Here is a 10,362-nt window from a genome sequence, read left to right as displayed (position 1 = left end):
TCTGGCTACCATGCCAAATCACGCATATGCTTGCCTGTACAAATCATAGTGGTTTGCGAACATAACCACTTTAATAACAAGAGCGTTTATACTGTGATGTGTAGGTTGTTGATAGGCAACACGTAACTATTTCATGAGATTCTATTTAAATGTGTTTTTAAGGAGGAATCGCATCTAGCCTTACCCTAGAGTTGGTTTACCCTTCGCCTGTGCTAACCGGAATGCCAAATGATGGCTTTATCCAGGTAGCTACTATAGACCTCAGCATGCTGAGAGAAATAATCATAATATTTTATTTTTATTTTATTTATGATATCATAATATAATCATAAGTACATTCAGTGGATTTGGCTTTGATTTAAAGGTCAAGTAATATTATTGGAAGAGAGGAAAATCAGGGATATAAATGAGAGCATGTGAATGTGCAAACAGACAGAAATCCTTTCTTAGTTGCACGAGATGAGAGACTATGCAGCACAATAGGTTAACCTTTAAAAAAGACTAACAAAATAAATAGCTTCTAAGACCCTGTAGGCAATCATCTACTAGATGATATGGAGATTTACCTTTTGAGCTCCATGACACTGACACAGAGGAAAGAAAGGAAAATGTAAACCAAGACAGTGTATGAGCGAAATCCACAAGAAAATTGATGAGGCATATAATTGCTAATTTTTATGTTTTTTTAATTGCACAATCAGATGGCATAGCAAAAAAAAATAATGATCTTAACTTACAAAATATAAAAATAAATGCAGTCTGAAACACATGTATCAAGCTGCAATGGTCCTTGGGCTGGATAATAAAGTACCAACCTGCTAACCGAACACAATCACAGTTGCCAAGCACATTGTGCATGTGCTTGAGTCACATCACACAGCATAAATTTCATAATGCTTTAAATATTGGCAGTTTTGATGTCTTATTCAGCAGATAAAATGAACGAGTCCGGTGTATATATATATAAGTAAACACCAAAACAATATGTAAATGAATTAAAAATATTTGAACCGAATCCTTGAGACATTCGGTCAAATTAGCGGATTATGAGGTTTCTTTTTTATGGTCAGCACAGCCATAGTATCAGCTTTCTCTAGGCATCAAATTAATGTGCACAGCTATGCAGTGTAATTAGATCTCCTACATTCTCAGCATCATCCACTTGTTGTCTTGTGCTATCTTGTAAGTCAACGTCTCACAATCAGTATCTTAACATCAAACAGAAAACCTTACGCACACAGAGAGGTCAGTCCATACCAGCAGCAGCAGATTTCCTTGAAGGTCTTCCTCATCTCTTGGCTCCTGAAGGCATAGATGAGAGGGTCTATGACTGAGTTGCACATAATGAGGATCAGATACATGTTGAAGTGAGACATGAAGCAGATGCAATAGGGGTTCCGGGGGCAGGAGATCATGAGGATGAGGTGCAAGAAAAACGGAGCCCAGCATACTACGAATACCCCCAGCAGGATAGTGATGGTGATGGCCCCCTTCATATTTGCTGCCTGCCAGATAGGGCCATTACCAGGGAGGGCAGCAATGCGCTTCATGTGCAGCCGGGCTAGAAGAAACATATGGACGTAGAGCGAGGCCATGAGTGCCAACATGGTGAAGAACATGCTGATAAGGCAGATGAGAACGGTGGTGCTCTCCGAGTACACGATGAAGAGCACTCCGGAGACCGTGCAGAAGGTCCAGATGCAGGTTATGATGGTGCCCGCCCGCCGCTGGGTCATGATGTTGTGGTAGCGCAAGGCGTAGAAGATCGTGATGTAGCGGTCCACCGCGATGGCCAACAAACTCCAAATGGAGGCTAACAGCGAGCTGCAGATCATTGAGTCAAAAATGTTGTCCATGTTTTTGATAATGCTTTCGCGGTTGGTCAGGTTGCCCCCAGTGATGAGCGCTATCACGACCGTTTCTGAAGCATTAGAGACACTGACCAACAAGTCTGCTACGGCTAAACTGCAGATAAAGAAATACATGGGAGAGTGAAGGTTCTTGTTCTTGACAATAGCCGCAATCACCAGAATGTTCTCCAGGAGACTGACGAGCCCGAGCGCAAGGAAGACCTCTGTGGAGATGAGCAGCTGCTCATAGCATCCTGAGGCTGATCCTCTCTCGCCCTGACCAGGCTTACCCACCGGCAGAGCTCCCTGGCTGTGATTCCGGTATGAATGATGCATTCCATGATGATATGATGTGTTCATTTCCCTGAATATCTGTGATCAGTGGTTTGACCAAAAGAAAGAAAGCGGATAGTGAACAAACATCCGTCACCTCCCCTCTGTGATAACTCTTCCTCCAAAGCAGCAAAAACATCCAACAAAGGGCTGCAAGAGCCTCCTACATAAGAGCACAAGATAAAAAAAAGTGATAAAACATGCAGACAGAGAACTAGAGGATAGGAGACAGCGACATCTGACTGAATCTATAAACACTGACTCTGTTGAAGTGCACACATGCAATATGCAGTATTCAGAGTGAGGCATTCAGTCTCCAGAGTGCTCCCAGCACTTGGCAGGCAGGCGAGTGAGATACTCTTGCTCCCACAGCCACGGTCTGGCTTGCTGAGTGTAGGCCCCTCCCCTAGCTTTCTCCACCAATCAGCAATGATGAGTGAAGGCAAGTATAAATGGCGTTGCCTCTGTCTAACATATAAAATACTCTAAAGAGGTTGTTTTCTTAGAGCATTTTGGTGGCATGTCATTTAAATAATGAAGTGACTCAAGTAACAAGCATTCAGTTTACCTTGTGAGCATGTTTGTGTTTAAGCTATATCACATTTGAATTTGAATTTATTTATTTTAAAAGGGACAACGCACATTAATTAACATGAGCACTCAAGTCCATAATGTAAATGTGCCAGACTTAGCCATACAGGCTATTTTTCATCTGTAGTCCCTGGCAGGTTGATGGTAAAATACACAAGTCCATAAAACATATAAAACCATATAAAAACACATTCCAACAAACATGACCAACAAATTATGAAAACATAATTGATTATCCAATAACCACTGTTATATGGATGCAGAAAAAGAAGCAAAAGATGTAATATTTCTTAATTTTGTAGGTATATTCCAGCCATGTGCAGCTCTATAAGAAAAATCTGACTGCCCAAAAGCACTCCTTCTATGTGGTATTATACAATCCCCTCTAGTAGTGGCTCTACTAGATGAGTTAGGTTTTGCTCATTAATAAGGCTGCATTTTAATTCACCTTAATCAGGTTTATTTGACGGGGTTACATGTCGAACCATTTTCTTTTCACTTCTGGGACTGTTCGATTAACAGATGAAACTACATTAACTGCATCTGTAATATGCTGCCAAGCTTCCTTTTTTTTAGGACCTGATATGCCACTATGTACGCTTGAAAATAAAATGTGGCGTTTTGAATGAACTTCTGATAATAAAACTTCAATTTCTGCATCTGAGAAATTTCTCTTTTTCATTCGCTTTTGAGAAGACATGTTGAAATCCTTCGTTTGGTGTCATAATATGATGCCCATATATAGTTGTCAGTCGGATTTAATGGGCGGGATTTATGGTAATTGAGAATGAGCGTGCGCGCGCGGCCCATTTACGACTGATTGGAATTCATTAACACACACACACATTTCACTATCACATCTGACATTTACGAAGTATTTGTGAATCAGGAGAAGAGTTTTCGGGAAGGTCTCTTTACGCGCAAATCATATATTTTTATAACGTATATTTACGAATGTTTCATGAATGAGACCTAAGTGGAGATGGGGCCATACCATGCAAAATTTTATACACAAGTAAAATATCCGCAAATTTAATCATAATTTCCCAATTTAAAAAATCATATTTAGTTAAAATTTTACAATGATGATATAAATTAGACCTTTTATCCAATATTTTCAAAGCCTGCTTATAGAGTCTTTCTATTGATTGTAATGTAGTCCACCCCCTGTCTGTGTCCAACTGGTAAGGCAATAATTCATATGTGGAAAGATCATGGCATTAACATACACCCTTGAAGCCTCAGAGGTTCAATTATTTCTAATGTGTCTAAAATTGACCAGATTAAATTTAATTTTATTCCCAAATTTTTTAACTTGTTTTTTAAATGTAAGTTGTGACTCTATTATTATGCCTAAATACTTGTACTCATGGACTACTGATCATTTTATTCCTGATATGACATCCGAATCTGGATCTCTATTTGCAGTCTTTGATAAGAACATAAATATAGTTTTACTAACATTAAGATGTAAAACATACATTTTTTAACCAATTAGTGACATTGACCATTGCAGCTGATAATTGTTCTGCAGCTTGCTTTTTGCTTTAAGCATGCACATACTGTATACAACCGTATCATCAGCATACATCTGACAGTTAACAGTAGATGTAAAAACGTACGTACGGCAGGTAATTAATGTACACACTGAACAACAACGGTCCCAAAATTGAACCTTGGGGTACACCAACAGAATTAATAACTATTTGTGAAGTCTTATTGCTTACCCGGACACACTGTTTTCTATCAACAAGGTATGATCTTATCCATTTAATGACCTGGTGAGAAATTATAATTTGATAACTTATTAATTAAAATCTCATGATTTACTGTATCAAAAACTCTACTTAAATCTAGTTACAAACAGCAAAGCAGTGTTACTCGTCTCCAAGTAACACACAATGGTATTTCGTTACTGAATTAATCAGTGTTTTGAATGAATTGGTTAAATGAATGATTCAGAGTCACTCATAAAGACAGTCACTTGTTTTGTTTCTGAATGAATCAGTGTTTTGAATGTATTGGTTAGGCTATTTGAATGATTTAATGATTCACTCATTAAAGGGTTAGTTCACCCATGCAAAAATTAAGTTTCTGTCAATAATTACTCACCCTCATGTCGTTCCAAACCTGCAAGACCTAACTTGAATAAAGTCGTTATTTTTTTTGTTTTGTTTATTGTGCACAAAAAGTATTCTTGTTACTTCATAACATTAAGGTTGAACCACTGTATTCACATGGACTATTTTAACAATGTCTTCACTATACCCTTCTGGACCATGAAAGTTGCAATGACGTTGCTGCCTATGTGGGGTCAGAAAGCTCTTGGATTTCATCAAAAATATCTTAAGTTTGTATTACGAAGATGAACGAAGGTCTTTTATTACAGAAATTTTATTATTTTATTTTACTTTTGTGAGTAATTTATGACAGAAATTTCATTTTTGGGTAAACTAACCCTTTAAGACAGTCACTTGTTTTGATTCTGAATTAAGTAATGTTGTTGCTGAACAAATTGAATGAGTGGTTGGTTCGCAGTGCTGTCAGAACTGAATATACACAGCTCAACCAATCAAATTCTAAGACCAGAACTAACTGTTGTATAATATGCAATATTGCCTGTTGTTTTATTTACAGGTTTGAAAGCATCTAACAAATCACCTCATTTGCATTTTACGGATGCTTAATGAGGCTCATGAATCAGAGTTGACTCCTTTCTCTTTAGCCTATTGATCATTCAGTTTTATGTCCAAACGTAGAAAATCAATTACAGTCAGAAGAGCCTGATTAAAGGGATTGACCCTTTCTACATGGGAAAAGACACTACGAATACTGCACAAACAACAGCTAATCCTGCTTCGTGAAGAGGTAATACAAACAGTTTTTCAATGAGCAAAAACGAGAAACGGGAATAGAACAAACTGAACTGAATTTGCTGAGATAACAGTTCATTACATTACACAGAACCAATAACAAAATAATCTGTATAGCCTATTGCCTAAGTAATGATCCTAAAGTGAATGAATAAAATATCCACACTTTTAATTGAGCCTATTAATATAAAAAAAAAAAAAAAATTGGTCACACTTTAGATTAGGGCCTCAATAAACTCCTAATTACTGTTTATTAATACAGTAGTTAGTTAGGTAGTTGTTAAGTTTAGGTATGGGGTAGGATTAAGGGATGTAGAATATGGTCATGCAGATTAAGGCATTAATATGTGCTTATAAGTAATAAACAACTGATATCAAAGTAATATGCATGCTAATAATAAGCAAGTAATAGTGAGAATTGGACCCTAAACTAAAGTGTTAGCAAAAAAATGATTGAGGCTATAGTAATATATAACAAAAAAAATCCTAATTTTATGTTTAATCAAAACTCATTAAGGCTAAATGAACTGTTTTCTTTCAAATGCCTTTGATGTAGTAAATTATTAGTGCATGGTTAAGTGCTAATGCAAAGTAGCGAAATGATAATGGCACATTTACAATTTTATGTGTAAAATCATCATCATCATCATCATCTTCTTCTTCTTCTTCCGCTTATCTGGGACCGGATCGCAGGAACAGCAGTCTAAGCAGAGATGCCCAGACACTTGCTCCAGCTCTTCAGGGGGGACCACTGAGGCGTTCCCAGGCCAGCCGGGAGACATAATCCCTCCAGCATGTCCTAGGTCTTCCCCGGAGTCTTCCCGGGAAGGCTATAAGCAAACCCACACCAGCCCGCCGCCTCTCACCATGGGCAACTCCAGAGTGGTAGAGAGTCCATCCTCTCTCAGGTTTTCCCTCTCAAAAACTATTTGCATATTGTAATATCCACAGCTCCATGTATGCAGTATGTCCTGTCCTTGAACGAACCGGCACATAGAATGTTTTGTTTAAAAGAAAAAGAGGAATGTTCTATAGCAATTGTTTACTTGTGAATGTAAGAAGTATTTCACAAATAAAACCAGCATAAAGAGAGCATAATGTTCACAAGCATACCAGTACAAAATAGCTTTCTCTTGAGGCATTGACACTGCTACTAAACACTATTCAGATTTTTAATTAATAATTGTAATAAAAAAGTATTTATTATTTCTTGAGGTGAAAACAGCTTTTCTTAAAAGATAAAAGAGGACCCTGAAGCTGGTTTGTCATAAAGGAAGAAACCTGAAAACAAAATCAATATTGGAACATATAGGACTATGTGACAAGGAATAAAGACTATTGATTTACTAATGCTTTAATTGAATGACAAGTAAAATACTCTGGTGGTGATGGCATCTCTGCCTGTTGGGTGGTACAGGGTAATGGGTTAAACCTCACTGGGAGGCTGTTGATGTGCTGGTGGCACTCACTTATTTCTGGTAGGTCAATTTCAGAGGACAAAACATTCCCACATTGTCCCAGCTACATGCCATGAAGACATGCCTCTGTAATGCCAATGGTCATTTCAATCTACCATCCATGCTTGTGACCACACTCTGATGAGTCATCTGCAGATAACATGCTGCTTACTGTTGAAAAGAAATAAAAATGTCTGAATGTCAGATTAAAAGACAAAGACAAATGAGCTGTTATTAAAAACATCCTGAGGCTATGAGTGGATTTTGTTGACATTAAAATGAACATTACTGTATATTCTCTGTGATCTGTGTGCAAACTATATTGCAAATGACTCTCAAAACCTAACAGCATTTGTAACATTTTAAAAAACAATCATTGTTGATAGGAAATGAATTACATCTTACCAGCTATTTTTTTTTAAGCTAGAATGTTTTATGGACAGAGTGGATGAATGAACAAGGAATCCAGTGAAAGTAGTCTAGTGGTAGATTATCAGTGGGACAGTGTCCAGCGCTGATTTTATGAACCAGGATAATCAAATCATAATCAGAAACCTTTTTTGTAGTTGATAGGAGGGCAGAGGCTTAAAAAATCATCACAATATTGATGCTGAAGTTCGGAATAGGTTAGGTAAAGGGATGTACCCCAGTGAAAAATTAAAATGTATTTGAATTACATTTATGTTATGCTAAGTATACTACAAATACATTTACATATCTATGTACTTAATATACATACCATGCAATTGCACTTTTAGTATACTAAATTGCTATACTTAAAGTCTGCTAAATTGGAACAACTAATTCTGTACTTAATGCACGTTAGTTATCCGGAAATAGGGCTGAGGTCCAACTAAAGATATACTTAAGTATATTTGATTGTGCTAAAGTGGAACTCTTGGAAGTATACTTTAGGTACACTTTAAATATCTTGCAGACTGATATTCTACAGAGATCATACTATCCTTACTAATAGTGATAATAAAACACATTTTAGGCTTAATATTGAGAAATGTGCATTGTGCGTTAAAGAAGTGCTCCAAATAAAGTTTAAAATATTTATGTCAGCAAGTCTCAAGCGAAATGTCAGTAAATATGTTATTGAATTTGTAGTATGAAATAATGTATTTTAAATACATTTTGGTACAGGTTTTTTTCACTAGGGTAAAGATGTGGGTTACACTTTACAATAAGGTTTCATTAGTTAGCATTAGTTAATGTAACATGTAACATAATCTAACATGAACTAACAATGAGCAATACATTAGTTACAGTATTTATTAATCTTTGTTAATGTAAGTTGATAAAAATCCAGCTGTTCATTGTTTGTTCATGTTAGTTCACATGCATTAACTAACGTTGACAAATACAACCTTTGATTTTAATAACGTATTAGTAAATGTTAAAATTAATATTAACTAAGATTAATTAATGCTGTATATTGTTCATTCTTAGTTCATGTTAACTAAGGTAGTTAACTAATGTTAACTAATAAACCTTATTGTAAAGTGTTACCAAGATATGTTCACTGTGCGACAAATGAATGAAAGAAAGAGGTTAACTAATTATTTTGTGTTTCTCATAATTTATCTTTGCCTGCATTGTAATGATTTACTATTTTGTAATATGGTCAAAGATTGTGTATGTGATGTTACAGAGATTTTGGCTGTTGAAATGATAAAATATTAAATTCAAAAAAACAAAATGACAAATAAAAAATAGTTCATTTTGTCGAACAAGAGAGTATGTAAATTAATTAAAATTGATTAATAACATATCATCACTAATATAAACCGCACTATTTCTTATTTTTATTTTGATAATATAACTTAGAGAAATCTACAAAATATTAGTCACAATGAAATCAAAATTCACCATTCTTAATTTTTTATGGAATACTGAAGTATTTATTATACGTCTTGTTCGAGAAGACGTTTCACATGCATATACATCACAATAGGAAAGAAAAGACTATCGCAACTTCCATTCCATGTTGCCTTTAAATATAACATATCTACAAGATGGTGGTAGTTCTTGGTGTGATATAGGAGACATGAAAATATAGTGCCAGTTTCAATTAAGGAACATCGCCATGGATGATGCTGAATATTAGGAAATTTCTGACAACTGGATGGCAAGATTGACTAGAAAAAAGGTATTCCAGAGAGCCGTGTAATAAATATATTAAATAACCTGCCAAATATGAAATAAATATCCCAGGAGGGGATGTTCTTGCGATTTTGCGCAACGTTCCCTAAAAGTTCTCTAAAGGTGACAAAAATCCCGAACCTTTACAAAACATTATGGATGTTCCTAAACCGAACTCTTTTGGTTATGAAAGTGCTGCAGTTCAAGGTTCCTTGTATAACTTTAGGGGGACGTTCCATTTTGGTTGCATTGTGTCATAAATGACGGAAAATTCCATCAATGGTGGGGAAAGACTTAATATGATTGTGGCAAGCAAGGTGGGGCCGAGAGTCGTGGGAACGGAGCGAGGCTAGTGGCACAAGTACTAATGAGCATCACCTGCACTGTGCGCCACACCGGTCTCGAGTCTTACAGAGGAGCTCCGGAAGGATAAATGGATCAGGCCTGGACTTTATTTTGCGTTTTGTTCATTTTGGTGCAGCGGTCATCTGTGAGAGGTTGCCGCTTTAATTTTTCATTTTGGCGTTTGTTTATTTTTGCATTAAATGGTGTTTTATTAACAAAGTTCGTGAGGAGCACGTTCAAATGATCTACCCAATCAGCATGAGAGGAGGCCTATAAATACGTAGTCGACTCACCTTCGGTCCTCGACAGTTTTTTTCTGCATCCCTCCACCACCCCGTCTCCTCACACTCGCCTGGTTACTATCCTAACGAGAAATACGGGGAGTACTCTGGGTTTGGGCCACATTCCGTGCTCGGAGCCCTCCCCCGGACAGCACGCCAAATACACATACTCTTTTACTCTAATCATTTGTAAGTGTGAACTCGTGAAAGTTTTATGTTAAAAATTCACTGGTTCCCTCCTCCTTCTTCCCTTATCAACGAACCTTGTTACAATGATACTTCATTATAATCACAAAGTGAAGAAATGAGACGTTTTTGATTTTATTTGTAGTCCTTCATTATGCAGATGAATGGAAAGGGGGCGTCAAAAAGGATGTCATGCCTCAATGCATTGTCCACACAAATTGTGGTGCTTTTGCAGAGCAACAAGTGACATTGTTTCACAAAAGGAAATAGTAGGGGAAAAGGTCTCACCATTGAATAA

The 10,362-nt window shown here is 36.7% G+C and overlaps 1 protein-coding gene across 1 annotated transcript; it reads right to left on the bottom strand.

Moving 5' to 3' along the window:
- Positions 1 to 1,173: 1,173 nt before the first annotated feature.
- Positions 1,174 to 2,341, bottom strand: mc4r (melanocortin 4 receptor). Its single transcript, XM_079875274.1, has one exon. The coding sequence runs from the start codon at positions 2,208 to 2,210 to the stop codon at positions 1,230 to 1,232; it is 981 nt and encodes a 326-aa protein (XP_079731400.1). The 5' UTR covers positions 2,211 to 2,341; the 3' UTR covers positions 1,174 to 1,229.
- Positions 2,342 to 10,362: the final 8,021 nt, after the last annotated feature.

Source organism: Squalius cephalus (genome assembly GCF_949319135.1).
Source record: "Squalius cephalus genome assembly, chromosome: 7".
In the NCBI taxonomy this organism is placed as follows: Eukaryota; Metazoa; Chordata; class Actinopteri; order Cypriniformes; family Leuciscidae; genus Squalius; species Squalius cephalus.
The sequence above is the reverse complement of the archived record's forward strand: the minus strand, read 5'-3'. Positions and strand labels throughout refer to the sequence as shown.

What these genes read in the sequence shown, in the direction of transcription:
- mc4r (XM_079875274.1), bottom strand. Translation starts at nt 2,210, where the DNA reads ATGAACACATCATATCATCATGGAATGCATCATTCATACCGGAATCAC.